Here is an 18,835-nt window from a genome sequence, read left to right on the forward strand (position 1 = left end):
AAGGTAAGCAAATCATTATACGTAAATAAACAAAAACTCAACTTTTTATTTTACCAGATAAAGCCCACTGGGCTTATAGTTATTTTTCTGGAGCAACCTGGCCCCAACTGATAGCTCAACGAAGTGGCTTATCACGTGGACAGCACCTGGGCGGACAGAGGCAAGGGTAGGATTTAAGAAACTCGCCCCGCTGTTTCAACTGTGGTCCCGGAATGATTGTGCCGAACCGGTGATCCACGGATCACAAGTCAGGCGTGGTGACCGTTACACCACGGCAGGAATCCATGGCCACGATTGAGTACTCCAAAAGCTACGAAATACTCGGACAAGTGCTGTTATCGAGCACCAATTATACAGCTGGCTGTGCGTAAACACGCAAAATTGCGGGTGCAAGTGCTTCCAATAACAATACAGCGAGAAACAAAACCCATTATGCATTGGGCCGAGTCCAATTGTCTTGCTGTGGCCGGTGAACTTTTGTGTGGCCAAGCAACACCGCTCTGGCACGGGCGCGTGGACCAAACTTGTTATTTCAGGTGGGACCACAGCACTGGGCTGGGTGTGTGCTGTGTGGCAAATTCGCCAATTCAGTGACATCATCGCGGCCCTGTCACATTGGCATACGTTTAAAGGGCCCTCCCCGTTGCGGCCACGGTCTTATCGTCCCTGTGCGGCCATTGCATTCTGCCGAGAGCGCCGGGAGGCTTCACACATCCGTGCGCGTCCTCCTCCTCCTCTGCAGCGAGCCCTCAGAAACTGAGGATGCCGGAGCTCGGCTTTGCCCCAATATTAGGTTTTAATTCTCGAGTGCGTTGAGCCAGTCTCGTGCAGCAAAAAAGAAAACGTTTCGCTGACAAATTAACCGGTCAAGCTCGCACATAATCGAAAACAGGGATTGAGGCACAAAGACAAAATAACGACGATTAATGCATTAAAATGGACGTTTCCAAAACAAACGATCGTGTTTTGCATTGAGAGCTCTTTACTTGGCTTTACAAACAAAAATGAATGCCAATTTTTGTGGCTTAAGTGCGTTCCAGAGCGGTACAGTACGGAAGCAGGGGGGGGGGGGGGGGGAGGGAATTATATTCACAAGAACGAGAAGATGGAACGCCAATTATCGGCAATTCCGAAGTAACCGGTGAAATCCGCAGTCTTCGGCGCCTAAGCTCGTTGATCTGCGAGCGAGCAGCGCGGCATTCCAAAAGCATAATCCTCTCAACGGGAAGCAGCGGCGGCGGCGGCGGCGGCGGCAGCAGCAGCACACTTCGCCACGCAAAGCCACGAAGCGCCTGCGAGCATTACTCACGGCCGGCGTTGGCGGCACGTCTTATCATGCCCTGGAAGTGTAGGGAGCCAACGGAAAATAAATTACAAGCGAACAAGATGCAGTCATTCGTGCACTATACATCACATTCCATATTCGCCGTGTTGTGATTTTAAATTTTTTTTACGACGAATTCCACCGTGCTGCGAAGCCTTTCCCTGCGATTAGTGGCTCAAGAAGAGGTGGCCCGACATGAGGCGTTCCGTAATCAACCCCTCTGGCGCTGTGCCCCATCATTAGCACGGCTTCTTGGCTCCTTCCGCCGAGCCGACACACACTCCGTGAGGTCACCTCTCCTGCAGACAAATTAAAACAACTCCCTACGTCCACACTTCGGGTCAGAGTGCAGCTCCGAGTCGCGGACAGACGGTGCCGCGGCCAAGTCCGACGGACCAAGGCAACTTCTGCGCCGCTGTGTTTTTGAATGTAATAAAACTGTGGTTTTTTTTAAGAAGAAAAAAACACGCGTAAGAATGGATTCTGTAACGCTTTCAAACAGTGTGCGTTTATCATTCTGAGAAGTATATTTTTAGCAGTATGTGCAGCTGTCAGGGAAAAATATGTAAACATATTTGTGCACTAATGTTCTTTTGGCACTGGTTTAAATCTGCAATTTTTGGGCAACACTGTGGTCAATTTAAGGCAGTTTTCTAGAGGGTACGTCCCTATTGGGACCACAACTTTAAACTAAAATTATAATTAAACGGGATTATCTTTACGACAGCTATTGTGTCCCCATGTTACAGACAGACGGATTGAGAGAGCCAATGCATGAGCGCTTTCAACCCGGGTTGGAAAACGTAAAAAAAAAATCCCTTCTCCATCCTTCGGTCGTGTTTATCAGCTGACAGAAGGATGCATGTAAAGTGCACTTTTGGGAGGCACTGTGTACACATACACAAGTAGTGCCCCCCCCTCTCCCTACTTGGGAATGACAGAAGACTCGTCATACGTGCCCCCCGCAAAACATATGTATGCGACGTAGATTGTTCATACCAGAGAGTGCTGTGCGATTGGATTGCTGCCCATGGGGTACAAAATAACCAGGAGATCTCGTGGGGGGGGGGGAGAATATCTCAACTTACCGAAAGAGGGGAGGACTACATGGAAATGTGTCGTCTTGAGGGGGAGTACGATCTCACAACCGACAAAAAAACTGGGAACATTTACAGATTTCCCAAATGCACTGGGAATATTTACAGATTTTCCAACACAGCAATGTCAGGAGGAGGACGATTCTGTGACAACCAGGACAAGTGGTAACCCCCGCTGTGAGATCAGGACTTGCCCGTGACATCGGCTGCAAAGCTGTGTGGGCAGCTGTCAAGAGGCTGGAAGCTGCGTTCGCAAAGAGCAAAAGCGTTACTCCCTTCAGGCCACCCAGCGACGTGTCTGTTTAACGCTGCATTCCACCGCTGTGAGAGCAGCCTACGGAGAAGTAAAACATTTAAAGTAGGGAATAAATCCAATAAAAGCTCATTTTCAACTGGTGGAGTCGTCACCATCATATCAGATAAGTCTCGCGACGACAAAGACCACAAATATGAAATATAGTTTTGCATATGTAACTCAAAACTTGAGATGGAAAAAAATTCGAGCAGTTTTCGTTGCCTGTATTTTTGAAACCAGCAACGCTTCCTCAATGAGTGAATTTAAGTGATTTGAAAAATAAACATTTCCCGTGTGAAAAAACAGTGATGACGAACAGTAAAACAACACTGGCCACACTCTTGTTATTTCGAGGAGCATAAATCGTCAAGCGTACCCTGCTCATACTCGCAGCGGCTTGTGGCTAACCGTCGGACAAAGATGGTCACTGCATCGCGCGCTTTGAGATGCGCTTCTGCGGCCACCTGGAACGCTCTTCCTTCCGATATTAGGAAGGCATTGGAGCTATGCACTTTTACATCTAGATTGAAAACTCATTTTTAGAGAACTGCTTTTATGTTTCGTTTCTTATCCTTCCCCCACACCTCCGATTAGCACAGTTGGTTGTGTATTGTGTGAAAGAAGTTCAACATACACACGAGCACAACTGCAGATTCATACAGATTCGCAGATTTCACAAAATCCACGTAACCTGGGTGTAGTTTATTTTTTTTCTTATAAGTCACCGTGTTCAAAATGCGACTTCGTGAAATACTTCAGCGGATTTGTGCTTAGCCCAGACCACATTGGGCTGGACAGTATGCAAGAAAGTCACGGGAGAGTGCTCAGATTACCAGAATATTGCATAAATGCACATTTTCTTGGAAAATAGATGGCAGATCTCAAATCCCGGTCCTCTCGTTTGAAAGAACACCATTCATAAGTGCTTCATGTAGACTTGGTTAGAGTTGAGTCTTGTAGTTTTCTTTAAATTTCTAAGGCTCTGAAAATGTCCACACAAAAAAAACACCTCCCATAAACTTCTGCTTCTCTTACTCCTGTGCCACAATTTTTGTATAAAAATACTATTGACCACAACATGCAATAACCTACTCTCGGTGACCTTAGCTGAATAGTCAGCAAGGTATGGCTTAGCCTAGGAATGTATCACTAAGTATACAATAGGTGTTTCTTCAATAATATACCGCACTGCATTATGGGTACCCAGGAATGGAATGTCAGCAAAGTTTTCATAGTTTTGCTCTTAAATCAAATGCGTTCATTATTACTTTTTCGACCTTTGAAAGAGTTGTTACAAAATATATTCCAACGTTCATATGCCAATTGAACAAATATCCTGAAAACAAAATTTCTATCAGGACCCCATAGAGTGTAGCGCTGTCTTCAACAAATAATTACTCCATTTCTGTGGCGAATCTAAATCTCTTCACTGTGAAGAAGTGCCATTGTCCAAAATGTCACCTATGATAGAATTTTTCTTCTTTGTGCCAGTATTATTCGTTGTTTTTTCATCACACAACTATTTAGCAATGTTGTCTCGTTAGAATGTTGTAGTTTGGCTCTGAGCCTGAGGTATTTCTACTGAATATCCAGCCAAAGCTAGCACAGCAGTCTTTTCTGGTACATCGATATATCACATTCTCCTGTACGGTATTTTTAACTAGTTGCAGATCTTTACGTAAAAAAAAACCAGAGTGCATGTTTTATGAGCGCACGCTGCATGTTGCATGCATTACCAGAATTGGGAAAAAATTATGTTCTGTAGCTCAGATAAACTTTTCTGTGACTTCTGGCATCGGTCTATTTAGCACACGCAGTCAGATGTGCCCACTAAATTTGGTACAGCTTTCATAATATAAGTATTTATAGCCCCCTTGTAAATCTACTGCTGGATGCCACGTAGGTTATACTTCACCACACGGGGTCAATGTGGGTTGATGGCCAGGGTTGGCTCAGACATTACTTGCCACTGACATGAGCTGTGGCTGGCAATCAAACTCAGCTCACACGGTTTATAGCGCAATTCACTTCCCACTCACTCTTCCAGGATTCATTAAAATATAGAAATTCCGGGATGTGTAAATAAGATGCAGTAGTTTATAACGTGGTCCCAAAGGCACGGTTAAAGTTTCGTGTTTTTTACATATAGGTCAGCACATTAAATATTCAGCATGTGTGCAACATTATTGTAATACGCATACTCGTAAATACTAATTTACATATAAATACTCCATTAAGTAAAGTGGCAAATTACCGATGTGGGGCGTGTCATGCAAGTTCAGAAATACCATACATTATATTCGTACTTATAATCCACCTGGAATGGGTGCCACATAATTCAACACGGTCTGGGAAGGCCTTCACCCAGCAGTGGATTGACAAGGGGCTGTGAATTAATACTTTTCTTACGATGAAAGGCATCTAAAGCGACACAGATGTCTCGCCAATTGCGAGACATCTGCCTTGTGTGGAAGAATAGGCCAAATACCCTCCAGAGCACCGTCTAGTGGAAGGTCTTACTCCAGCGGTGGTGAGTATGCAATCACAGGGATGCACCTTTACATTTACAGCCTGTCCTGCTGGATGACGAAATTCCCATGCCGCGCGGGTCGTGGATCATTCGAGTCGACCTCGCCGCGCTGGTTGGCGCAGGGCGACGAGAGCAAGAGTCGTGGGGCCGCACCTTCACCTTTTTCTTTCCTCTTTGTACCTTAAACGTGTTAAGTGTAACGTCCCTAACCGCCCCTTCCGCCCCCATCTCACGCAGGACTCTCAGGCGCAGAGGCCCGGCGTCTCCACGCGCATCCCCGTGCCGCGCAGCGTCCGAGCAGGAAAGAGCATCGCGGCCGGCTCGGTGCCGGCGGGGACCTCGGCTGGCGGGCGGCTCGAGGCCGGGCAGCCCGTGCGCATCGAGCTCAAGAAGCCGAACGTCTACGGCGGCCTAGCCGGCCCCGCCGGCAAAAACTAGCGAGGGGGCCACCATCGACGCCGCTTGCTGAAGGCGGGGATAACGGTAAAAACAAACGACCCCGACAAAAAAACTGAAACTACTCTGCTTGGGGAAAAAAAAAAATCAGACCACGCTTTGGCACGAACATACACACGCTGCCTGCTGAGAGTAGATTGAGGGGAAACTTTTATTTTATGGCGATGTTTAATAATAAAGTATAGTAATGATGTGTGCTTGTGTCATAGTACTATATCATATATTGTGCTGTGCTTTAAAAAAGTACTCATTTGGAATTTATAATAAACTACGAGCTATCTTTTGGAATTCAGCAATCCACCATTTACAGTGAGGGAAAAAAGTATTTGATCCCCTGCTGATTTTGTACGTTTGCCCACAGTGAGAGAGAGAATAACAACAAAAAATCCAGAAAAACACGTCAAAAATGTTATAAATTGATTTGCATTTTAATGAGGGAAATAAGTATTTGACCCCCTCTCAATCAGAAAGGTTTCTGGCTCCCAGGTGTCTTTTATACATGTAACGAGCTGAGATTAGGAGCACACTCTTAAAGGCAGTGCTCCTAATCTCAGCTTGCTACCTGTATAAAAGACACCTGTCCACAGAAGCAATCAATCAATCAATCAGATTCCAAACACTCCACCATGGCCAAGACCAAAGAGCTCTCCAAGGATGTCAGGGACAAGATTGTAGACCTACACAAGGCTGGAATGGGCTACAAGACCATTGCCAAGCAGCTTGGTGAGAAGGTGACAACAGTTGGTGCGATTATTCGCAAATGGAAGAAACACAAAACAACTGGCAATCTCCCTCGGCCTGGGGCTCCATGCAAGATCTCACCTCGTGGAGTTGCAATGATCATGAGAACGATGAGGAATCAGCCCAAAACTACACGGGAGGATCTTGTCAATGATCTCAAGGCAGCTGGGACCAGTCACCAAGAAAACAATTGGTAACACACTACGCCGTGAAGGACTGAAATCCTGCAGCGCCCGCAAGGTCCCCCTGCTCAAGAAAGCACATATACATGCCCGTCTGAAGTTTGCCAATGAACATCTGAATGATTCAGAGGACAACTGGGTGAAAGTGTTGTGGTCAGATGAGACCAAAATGGAGCTCTATGGCATCAACTCAACTCGCCGTATTTGGAGGAGGAATGCTGCCTATGACCCCAAGAATACCATCCCCACCGTCAAACATGGAGGTGGAAACATTATGCTTTGGGGGTGTTTTTCTGCTAAGGAGACAGGCCACATCACCGCATCAAAGGGACGATGGACGGGGCCATGTACCGTCAAATCTTGGGTGAGAACCTCCTTCCCTCAGCCAGGGCATTTAAAATGGGTCGTGGATGGGTATTCCAGCATGACAATGACCCAAAACACACGTCCAAGGCAACAAAGGAGTGGCTCAAGAAGAAGCACATTAAGGTCCTGGAGTGGCCTAGCCAGTCTCCAGACCTTAATCCCATAGAAAATCTGTGGAGGGAGCTGAAGGTTTGAGTTGCTAAACGCCAGCCTCGAAACCTTAATAACTTGGAGAAGATCTGCAAAGAGGAGTGGGACAAAATCCCTCCTGAGATGTGTGCAAACCTGGTGGCCAACTACAAGAAACGTCTGACCTCTGTGATTGCCAACAAGGGTTTTGCCACCAAGTACTAAGTCATGTTCTGCAGAGGGGTCAAATACTTATTTCCCTCATTAAAATGCAAATCAATTTATAACATTTTTGACATGCGTTTTTCTGGATTTTTTTGTTGTTATTCTGTCTCTCACTGTTCAAATAAACCTACCATTAAAACTATAGACTGGTCATTTCTTTGTCATTGGGCAAACGTACAAAATCAGCAGGGGATCAAATACTTTTTCCCCTCACTGTATTGACTACAGACGTTAGTGTGATTCTAACATGTTTACTGCTATGTACAAAACAAATGAAGTTTGTGCAGCTTACAATCAACCTGTTTTGTGCATCAGTGTAACAAATTACACGTGTGATGGCCAGATATTTTGTTAAGTGAGAGTGGGATTTAAGCCAGGACACTGCAATACCCATCCTCATTCAAATGATACCTTTGGAACGTTTATGCCCTCCCAGCAGACGAGATCTCGTTGTAACATATGGCTCATTGAGCATTGGCAAAGCAAAGAGAGTGCCCATTAGCAAGAGAGTGCCCATTACTCCAGCATCTCATTCTGGACCAATGAAGCTTTTCTCTGGTGATCCCACCATCCAAATACGGGGCAGGCCAAAACTGCTTGGCTCCTCAGAGCCAAAGGGGATTAGGCACATGAACGTCATTATGGGAGAAGGCTGAATTCGTTTGCGTAACAAAATAACTAAATAAACCATTCATCAATGTGTTGAGTGATTAATAGGCGTCGCCAACTCAATCTTTCTGGCCTTTATCTCTCTACTATGAAGGACATTTACCAGAAACGTAATGTGTTATACTATGATTCACAACTGCCTCATTTTTGGTTAGACCATGTAGGTAAAATGCCAATTGCTAATTATAACCCCCCCACACAAGGGCAATCAAATCAGGTTGACACGTGGGCAAATATGCATATCGATTTGGTTTATTAGCAAAATAGGAATGCTGAAAATAAGCAACATTTTTACGATTTTATACATGACATTTCGCTGGAGGTTACATCCAACATCATTAGGTTGTTAACAAGAGCTCTGAGCTCACGTGCTTTTTTTTCTCGTACACTACAGTTTTTCCCCCTTCAGGGCAGTGTTGTTGACAAATGTGCCCGACTTTTTGTTACATGTCCTTGTACATCACCGCCATTGTTACGGAATTCCTCGAAAACACAATTCCAGGGTTCCAGTTGGAGCCAACTTGGGCTGAGCTCAAGAAAATATTTATCTGCCCTCCCTCGCCACGCTCCTTCCCTTCCCCATGGAAATCCACGAACAATTAAGCCCTGCACAAGACCATCTACACCACGTCCACAAGAGCACCCTCCCACCCCCGCCTCCCCAATAAGGAGAGGTAAATGACAACGGCTCGTGTGCATTTACATTTGTTTTTCTATTTTCTCTTCCGATAGTTTGAAGACAGCGGGGGTACCTATGATGAAAACAGGCAAGAGGAAAATCAAACGCCACTGGAGTAACGTTCGCACGCAGCGTTCACCAGACGACCGTCAGAACAGCTGCTGGGGCTGCGGGGGGCGGATGGAGTGACCAAATCCTGCTGTTTTCTTTTTATTATTATTTTTTTCATGTAAAATACAAAAAAATCGTGAATGTGTGGCCCAGGAGACGGCGGTCCGTAATTATGTTACAACATTTCCTTCTCGTGTGGCTTACAGCCAGACTTGGCTAACTCAATCAAATAACGTCGCACCAAAGCCTACAGATCCTAATGCAGTGTGACATTGGAAGTACTGTTGTTTTTCATTCTTCATCATTTTTTTTCTCTCCTTTGGAACAATGTGTTATAATATTGTACCAAGCAACAACTAGGTTTGTTTTCTCTTGGCTGAAGCAAAAAGTTAATATTTTTTTTGTAAAAGTGCAGGGAGCTTTATGTACACACTGAATTTGCTGTGCTGTGTTCATTGAACAAAAACGTGTATTTTATGTCCTGTGCCGAATTTGCGTTACACAGTATTCCGAAAATAAAAGACCAGACAATTGTAACAACAACAAAAAATCATCAGATCACTATTTGCAAGCCCTGCATTGAGCACCGTGTTTTGCTTGTTTGAATTTTAGCAACAAAAATAAAACTTCCTTTACACATTGCAGGTATTCTGCTGCCGGTGGGGACTGTCAAGTGTTCTCGTAAATAAATAAACTCCCGAAAATTTCCCCACGACGGTTACGCTTTTACCACTGAAACGTGTGCGTTTTTAAATAAATTCTTAACCCGTCAAACGCATCCGTACACATTGGACCGCATTGTCAGAGCAACAGGAAAACTGAGTCATTTTCATTCCTTCCCGCTGTAAAATTCACTTATTTCCTGAGAAACTGACTGGTCTCTTGGCATGTTGGCTCAGAGGCTCTAAAATTGGGTAGAGTATCTACCACCATGTGATTTGTACTGAGAAGAGCTCCCAGTGCCAATTCCCAGAATGCTGTCACAGCCAAAATATTCAGGGACAATGCACTGAAATTACAGATGCCCCCCCCCCCCCCCTTTTGTAGAATTGATAAGTTATATACCGTAAATACAGCACCTGATTGCTATATGCACACATGCATTGGCTGCCTTACCTTCTTATGGTGCTATGCATTGATTTTTTTTTTAGCTTTTAAAACACGAATTGTCAATCCCTCTGTATGTAAAGGATGTCCTCTCTGTAGTGCGTAGTTTTTTTGTCACGGTTGTGCTATGTAGTTCTCTTACGTTTTTTGGGGTTGTACCGCAAGCTGTTCGATGTGACGTCCGACGTTTCACTCCACGTCAGGAACTGAATTCAGAAGCTCCTAACACGTGGAGTGAATCGTCGGACATCGTGTCGAACAATATACCGGCACAACCATAAAACACATCAGAGAACTATGTCCTCTCTGCATCTGTGGGGGGAGGCTCCTGGATTAATTTATGGTGTAAATATTCAAGCATCGGAGGGTGTAGCCACGTGCGGCCGTGCACACCTGTAACGCAGTTGCTCGGCGGCAGGGGTTAGCGGATCGTCTAGCGATGGGAGCACTGTGTCTGTACTGATATGTCTATCACTGATCACCTACTGGTGTGTCACAGGGGTGATGAACAGGCTTTTACGGGAGGCAGAGCAGCCACTACGGCCCATGCAAAAGAGGAAGGGAATCCCTACTGCTAAAACAGCAAGAAGGGGAACAGAACGATGATTTTTTTCCCTGCCCTCTCAACAACACTCAAATCTATTTGCTTTTCACGCAGACAATAACTTAGCGATGTTAAAACCGTTACTGCGCAATATCCATTTGGTTAAACGTTGTAATCCTACAAGACCAACATGTACACATTGCTCATCACTTACGGTGCAATAAAGTTTTTCCCCATTTTTCTGTTTTAAGTTTACTGCGTTATCTTTGTACGCGACAGTCGACGCTTTTAGATGCATGCTGCTGGTGTTGCATTACGTACATGTACAGCCCCTTGTCAATCCGCTGCTGGATGACAGCCTCCTCACCATGTTGTACGGGTTATGGATGTTATACGGCCATGCTGCAAGGTCAAGCTGGTCATAGCTCGTGGGTGAAGGCAAGTAAGCATAGATGCGGGGGCACAGAAGTACAACAACATGGATAATGCTGCATCACCGTCTGCCGTCCACAACATAACCCATGGCAGTCACCCATCTAAACACGAGCCAGGCTCAACCCCTGCTTATCTTCCGATACCTGATGATAAAGGACACATTCCAGATGATTTGTTAGCAGGTAATCTGTCCACAGTGCCCCCTCATATCAGCATGGACGAGAACATTTTCACCATATTCATTAGTTTACCCAGGTTAATTGGAGTTTTTCTGTGGTAGCAAATATTGCTAATAATAATCCCATATTGTAGCTGCTCACCACAAGCTATAAATGCCCTGATTGTGGCATTGTTTTTGTGCTGTTCACCTTTTGGCGTCCTCTGGTCTAACACTGTTTGAGACTAGGCTCTAAAGAAAGCTGTCTCTGGTGTGGACCAATCAGTGTCAAAGACAATGCATATACTGTCAGAGCATGTTTTTTTTGTTTGTATTTTCACCACAAGTATCTGTGGTTAATGCAGACATGATTCCTTGCAAAGGTTTCAGTTTGGTGTTTTAACATCTTAACACGTGTTTTATTGCCAGAAAGGGAAAAAACCTATTATCATAGATTATTATTGTTTGAATGTTTTTGCTGGTAAATACAAGTTTTTTTTTTTCCCGTGTACTGCTTTTCAGTTTGAAGACAAATCACCCCACTCCTTATCAGCCATGACAACCCACTGCTGGATAGTGGAGCAATGAGATTGAGTTCTGGTCACAGAGAATACAGAAAGTATGTTAGTTTTGTTCCACTTAGATTGTAGTTATTTATTTGTTATATTTAACTGTACCCACTGAGCACACGCACAAAGTCAAATAATGCAAATAAGGCAGCAACAAATACCTCATTAAACGTTTACACGTAATATATTACTGTAGTTGGGCAAGGTAACATGAGCCTGGCAAAACGGATCAAAAGGAGGCAGTTCCAAGGTGGAGCAGTGCAAGGAAAGAAGATGACAAATGATGTGCCCTGCAAATATTGAGCTTGAACACAGAATGGGGATGATTTGAAAGTCAATCTACTTGAATGAGTCGTTGACACTGGCTTGGGTATGAAGGTGTAACATTCATGACAGCAATAGTGACAAGGATGGACGGAATGACTATAAGAGAGCGACTGGAATGAATAACTGAGCAATGGATCATCACTCAACCAAACTGCTATTATGTTGGATTCTATGATGCACTCCAGTGGCAGCGTGAAACTCCACCCCAGATGTGATGAGTGTACTCCAACCTTGGCCACTGTTCATGTACAGAAGTGAGATGGATTGGAGCATCATATGACTGAGGGGTGGCAATGGCAAGAGAAAGTCTTTATCCAGCAGATCTTATGCAATGAAAACCCAGTTAAAAAGGGCACGGACAATATCTATGATCATGATGATGACATGGCTGTTGTTGAAAAGAAAACGCAGTCATACAAATCAAAGATAATGACTGATAATATGGCTGATGATGAGGGTGAATGGCTGATTATTTAGAACTGGAAATTATCAAAATGACAATTAAATGGCTGCTGATGTTTGTAATGATGAAATGGCCAATTATTATTTAGAGATAAAATAAAAACCTACTGATAAAGAGCATCTAAAATTGCTGATCATACAGCTGATGATGACGCAAAGGCGGATGTACTGTGATATGGTTGCTGAAAATGCAACGGTGATGCTAATATTGCTGCTGAAACAGCCGATGATGACATTGCTGCAGATGCTAATATAGGTGACGCTGATGACCAAAAGGCTGATTCTAACAATCCGTGGTGCCAGGCTTAAGCAAGCTAAGCAAAAACATAGGGCCCCAATATGCTCAAGAAGACCTGGATTGATGAAAAAATAAATAGATACGCACCAAATATCAGCTTGAATTCAGATCCGAATAAAACATGGAGATCGAATTAACATTATACACTAATTAATATATCTGTTTACCTTGTATGCAGCTCTCTCATCTAATTTCACAATATTTCTATACAAAATGTCTCTTCTAATCATATGTTACAGCTCTATTTCTCGTCCGTATATCTCTCATCTCGCTACATCTGTCTGGGCCTCCATCTCTTCGGTCATCTCAAGAGTTAATAATTTGAAAGGTGAGGATGGCAAAATGGTGTCCGAGTAAGGAACTACCAATGAACCAGTACTCACAACCACCACTCATGATGATGAAATTGCTGACGAACTCATTACCAGCAGTTTAACACGTAGGCTTTCGCGACCAATATTATTCATAATAAAGGTTTTTGGTATAGATCGCGTTATTTATAAATGTGTCGCAACCCTCCACCACCCAACATGGCCAATCAATAAAAAAAATGCGTCACGTTAAAAAAGGACAAATATTTCACTACTTTAGAACACCGGTGTGTTGAAAAGTGGCTCCACAACATTTACAATTTGAGTACGACGTTCCTCTGAACACTACATCCTGCATCTTCGGGCGATTTACTAGAATAGTGAAGCCATCCACCTGCTTCCGGTCTTAAATAGTGCAGGATGCCGTCATCGTTGTTGAACCCCATCAGGATTCGAGATCAGAGGCAGAGGTGTGGGTGGGGAATTGCAATTATGTAATAGATCAGTAATAAGCCACTTAGCATGTGACTCACCTGTAAAGAATTGCAATGTGTTGTGTATTACTTAATAATTCGCTTCCAGGCTGCGCTGAGTCTATAGCTATCACAGCGATTTAAATTATTTGAATTCTTCTCACTTTAATTTCATTCTCTAACTAATCTTGGCCAGTAATAATTATTTCTGCATAACACTTAACACACAACGTTATCAAAATCAATTGAATGTCCTTGTTGGCAAGCATGCTCTGCCACTGCTGACGTCATCTTGCACTATTTAATACTGGAAGCAGGTGTATGGCTTGACAAATCGCCTGAAGATGCTGGCTGTAATTTCCAGCGAAACGTCGTACTCAAAATTGTCAATGTTGTGGATTCACTCTTCAACACATCGGTGGGCTTAAAGTCGTGAACTATTTGTCTTTTTGATTTAAAGCTTTCGTGACTGCAGTAATTCATATTCTTAGTTTTTTCGGTAAAGTCACGTTGAAGAGAAACAACAGAATAACAAAATATATATATTTGCATAAATTTATGCAAACCGACATACCTGATGATGACCGTTTGAGTTATGGTCGAAACGTCGTGAGAATTTTTTATTGTTTTATATATATTTTGTTATTCTGTTGTTTCTCTTCAACGTGACTTTACCGAAAAAACTAAGAATATATTTGTCTTTTGTCAACGTGACACTTTTTTTTACTGATTGGCCGTGTCGGGTGGTGGAGGGTTGCGACACATTTATAAATAACGCGACCTAACCCCAAAAACCTTTTAGTATTAATAATTACCAGCATTAAACTAATTATGTGGAGGTGGTGCTGCATTAGCCCAGTGGTGCACAAAGGGGCCGTCCATAAATGACGTCACGCTATTGTGGACGATTTTTGACCCCCCCCCCCTTCGTCACACGGCGTCACAAAAAGTCAGACCCCCCCCCCCTCAAATATGACGTCACAAAGCTCTGCTCCCCCCCCCCCCAAAAAAATATATAAAACATGCTTCAAATCGCTTTAAACTATTGTCATTGTAGTGCGTATTTAATGTGACGCTGCACTCTGATGTTGTAGGAGACATTTATTAAAAAGTCTGACCCCCCCCCCACCCCCCTAGGTGCGTGACGTCATTTATGGACGGCCCCAAGGACAATTCACAAAACCACTCAACAAGCTCGTAAATCACACTTCCTTACATATGCTGTGTGTAAAATCGACGTTTTGGGCTATTGAGGTCCGCTTGCCCGAAACGTCGCAGATGATACATTGTATGTATAAAGTAGTGTAGATTATGGAGCGGTGGTGAGGCGGTTTGATTCACGGCCAACACCGGTGACGATTGTCTGAACCGGTCCTGGGCCCCCCTAGGTCGACTCAGCCTCAAATTAGTACCTGTGTGTAAACATCGCCGCTAGGGAGACAAAGGCGGCCGGGCGTGGTGCTGGCCCCCCACCCCCTCGTGTGCCGTGCCGACCTTTATAGGTGCTACTCGCTAACAGCACTTGCCCCAACAGTCTGTGAAGGCTACAGGCGGGGGGATCTTTGTCTTGTCATGTACCAAACATCGGCACACTATCGGGTGGGGATCTGTCTTTTACATCGATTTATATTGATTACTAGCTGTACTACCCGGCTTCGCCCGGGACTTGGATCCACCACCTTTGTCTCCGCAGTGGCGATGTTCACACACCACAGCAGTTACTCGTTCGAGGCTGAGTAGACCTAGGGGAGGCCCAGGACCGGTTCAAATAATCGTCACCGCTGGTGGCCGTGAGCGGGAATCGAACTCGGGTGGCCGGGTTCGTAGCGCGGCGCACTAACCGCTACACTACAATGCGTTACGCTTCCACGTGCGCGGGTCACGTGACAGATTTGATGTCACAGCTGACTTGCTGTGCAAAAAATAAATATGCATTAAGCCCCCCCCCCCAAAAAGTGTATTTTTTATAATTTTTGCATGGTGTACAGTCTGGAAAGTATCCACATGGCAAATTTCAAGTTTTGTTGCATGTCGGGAAGTACGCTAAACATTTTGAACACACACATTCACAACTTTGCCTTATATTTATGGAGATGACACGCTTTCTTTTAACTCACTGTCTGTTGTTGTATCCTCAAATCTTGTAACTCAATTTTAACCCACTTCCCAATGTGGTATCGACTGCAAACTTGGTATACTTATGTCATACTGATGACAATACTATATTATATCATAAAAAATAAAAATAAACATTTTAAAACATCATTTTTTACATGTTATGTTTCGGCTTGGGTCTAATTGTCCACTGACGTTGGCTGTCATTGGCCACGGCCCCTTACGTTGTGGCAAGCTTCGGGAGTTCTGCCATCACTAGTACGGTACATTTCATTAAAGCGTGTTTTTTTTAAAGTTTTTTTTTAAATATTACTTATTATATTCTTGGTTCTTTCGGTAAAGTCACCACGTAGAAGGGAAACAATAAAATAATACAAATCTAAAACAATACAATTCTCACACTGTTTCTACTGCAACACAAGCAATCATCATCAGGTGCGTTTTTCACACACATTCAAATAATATAAATTTTGATTTAAAGCTTTCGTGACTGCAGGGATTCACATTCTTGGTTCTTTCGGTAAAGTCACGTAGAAGGGAAACAACAAAATAATACAAATCTAAAACAATACAATTCTCACAATGTTTCGACTGCAACACAAGCAATCATCATGTTTTTCACACACATTCAAGCAATATAAATTTTGATTTAAAGCTTTCGCAACTGCAGGGATTCACATTCTTGGTCCTTTCGGTAAAGTCACCACGTAGATATATTAATTCTAGATTTGAAGCTTTCGTGACTGCAAGGATCCATACTCTTTGGTTCTATTCGGTAAAGTCACGTAGGTAAAAAAATAAAACAACAAAAAAATCACGACGTTTTCGGCCACAACACAAGCGTCCTTCATCATCAGGTGAAGGGGACCAGCCTGTCTGTAACAGTTCGCTCGATCAGAGGTCTCACATCGCCACCTGGCGGCCACGCGTGTATAGAACAACGCCGTGGAGAGAGAGAGGAGGAAGATGATGATGATGTCGAAGTCCACACAGCGGTCCACGTTCCGCACTTAGCCCTGCCGACTGCTGCGCCCCAGCTTCCACGCGGCACGACACGCAGCACGCGTGTCACCTCGGCGTGTTCGCAAACAAAACAAAATAAACCAAGAACTCGAGAAGCCATCGGGAATTTTTTTTAAATTGCCGACTTTATCTCATCCCGAGCCGTTAACAAGCGCGGCGCGCGTGCGTGTGTGTACAGTGTGGCGCACTGTACACACACACACACACGCGTCTCATCCGCCTCGTGGGTAACAATCGCGTGGCCGTCGGCGACTTTTACATTCACGCCGCTCCCGGTCAGTTCCACCCCGGCAGGGGGACGCCGAGCAAGACGCCGGGCACGACGATGAGCCGTGGTGGTGTCTGAGTAACGGCAGCGCAGCCGGTGGTGGTGGTGGTGTGGGGCGCGCCATACACGTGGGGGTCGAGGAGGATGAGGACGCCGCTGCCTCAACTGCGCCCCGAGGCGCGTGGGGACACCGAGGGGACACCGTGGTCGAGGGGACACCGTGGTCGAGGGGACACCGTGGGGACACCGAGGGGTCAGCGGGGGGGGGGTGGCCACGTGCCAAGCTCACGCAGCAGAGAGAGAGAGAGCGAGGCGGGGTCGGCGGCTCTCCTCACCTGACCGCTGCTCCGCCGCGTTCTCCCGCAGCCACCAGTCTTGTCCCAGGTCGTCAGCCATGAAGGAGTTGCTGGTGGTGCTGGTGGTGTTGCTGATGGTTGTGTGTGTGTGGTGGTTGTGTGTGGGTGGTGGGAGCCCCCGTGTGGATGTTGCGGCGGGCTGCCGCGAAGAGAGTGGCACACGAAGTCGTGGTGGTGGTAGTGGTGGTGGTGGGTGGGGGGGTGAGAGGCGGGAGGGAAAAACGCAGCGAATTTCCCAGCTCGCATAAGCCCCGAAGTGAATAACAACACCAACAATCTATATACTTTTTGTCCCGTTGTTGATGATGTGCGCAGTGTCCGGCAGCGCCACGTGTGATGGTGATGATGGCCTCAATCGTGTCGAGCTCATTGTCAGCCATGAGCTAGCCACTGCTGCATGATGAGGATGCTCGTTGACCAAACGCGCTTTGCAGTGTGACGACGAACGAGATGCAGCGGTCGATGATGGTTCCCTGATACACGAACCGCGGTCACCGCTCCATCTCTGGGGTCGTCCATAAATGACGTCACGCGATTTTTGACCCCCCCCCTCTTCGTCGCACGGCGTCACAAAAAGTCAGACCCCCCCCTCTCTCAAGTATGACGTCACAAAGCTCTGCCCCCCTCCCCTAAAAAAATAAAACACGCTTCAAATCGCTTTAAACTATTGTCATTGTAGTGCGTGTTTAATGTGGCGCTGCACTCTGATGTTGTAGGAGAAAACATTCAAAAGTATATTTAATTAAGCAGAACGTGTTGTCTGTATTTATTTAAAGTTGCGCATTTTGATGTAACGTCACATTTCTCAAACCCCCCCCCCCCCCTTCGTCACACATCGTCACAAGTGTCTGACTTTCCCCCCCCCCACCAGGTTCGTGACGTCATTTATGGACGGCCCTCTACAAACAGGTCCCTGCAGGGTGGGCTGGTAGGAACATTGGAATTTTGCGCAATTTTATTTTTACACCCCAACAGCACGAGATTTCACTTCGTTAAAGTATTGAAAGGGGACGGACGGACGGACACATTAATCTATTGCAGGCTGGTACACTCAGTTTACAACTTCGTTCCTACCAGTATAATCGCTCCATCTCCTCACTCACCGCTCCATCTCCACACTCACCGCTCCATCTCCACACTCACCGCTCCATCTCCACACTCACCGCTCCATCTCCACACTCACCGCTCCATCTCCTCACTCACCGCTCCATCTCCTCACTCACCACTCCATCTCCTCACTCACCGCTCCATCTCCTCACTCACCGCTCCATCTCTTCAATAATCGCTCCATCTCCACACTCACCGCTCCGTCTCCACACTCACCGCTCCATCTCCACACTCACCGCTCCGTCTCCACACTCACCGCTCCATCTCCACACTCACCGCTCCATCTCTTAAATAATCGCTCCGTCTCCACACTCACCACTCCATCTCCACACTCACCGCTCCATCTCCACACTCACCGCTCCATCTCCACACTCACCGCTCCATCTCCACACTCACCGCTCCATCTCCACACTCACCGCTCCATCTCCACACTCACCGCTCCATCTCCACACTCACCGCTCCATCTCCACACTCACCGC

General features: G+C 45.5%; 2 protein-coding genes across 6 annotated transcripts in view; one reads left to right on the forward strand and one right to left on the reverse strand.

Moving 5' to 3' along the window:
- Nucleotides 1-10,701, forward strand: part of LOC116952906 (filamin-A-interacting protein 1-like) — a 128,410-nt gene extending 117,709 nt beyond the window's left edge. For all 3 annotated transcript variants that reach the window (XM_032972598.2, XM_076074678.1, XM_032972599.2), the window contains 2 exons: nucleotides 5,484-5,729; nucleotides 8,747-10,701. In XM_032972598.2, coding sequence (XP_032828489.1) covers nucleotides 5,484-5,684 — 201 coding nt within the window. In that variant the 3' untranslated portion in view covers nucleotides 5,685-5,729; nucleotides 8,747-10,701. The remainder of the gene's footprint in view (nucleotides 1-5,483; nucleotides 5,730-8,746) is intronic.
- CMSS1 (cms1 ribosomal small subunit homolog) overlaps nucleotides 1-17,720 on the reverse strand; it is a 177,378-nt gene extending 159,658 nt beyond the window's left edge. The window contains exon 1 of one of the 3 annotated variants that reach the window (XM_032972603.2): nucleotides 17,229-17,720. In XM_032972603.2, coding sequence (XP_032828494.2) covers nucleotides 17,229-17,289 — 61 coding nt within the window. In that variant the 5' untranslated portion in view covers nucleotides 17,290-17,720. The remainder of the gene's footprint in view (nucleotides 1-17,228) is intronic. The other 2 variants (XM_032972601.2, XM_032972600.2) reach the window with 2 other exon arrangements.
- Nucleotides 17,721-18,835: the final 1,115 nt, after the last annotated feature.

The sequence above is a fragment of the Petromyzon marinus genome, chromosome 49 (assembly GCF_048934315.1).
Source record: "Petromyzon marinus isolate PM22_M1 ecotype Great Lakes invasive population chromosome 49, UKy_Petmar_22M1.pri1.0, whole genome shotgun sequence".
Lineage (NCBI taxonomy): Eukaryota > Metazoa > Chordata > Hyperoartia > Petromyzontiformes > Petromyzontidae > Petromyzon > Petromyzon marinus.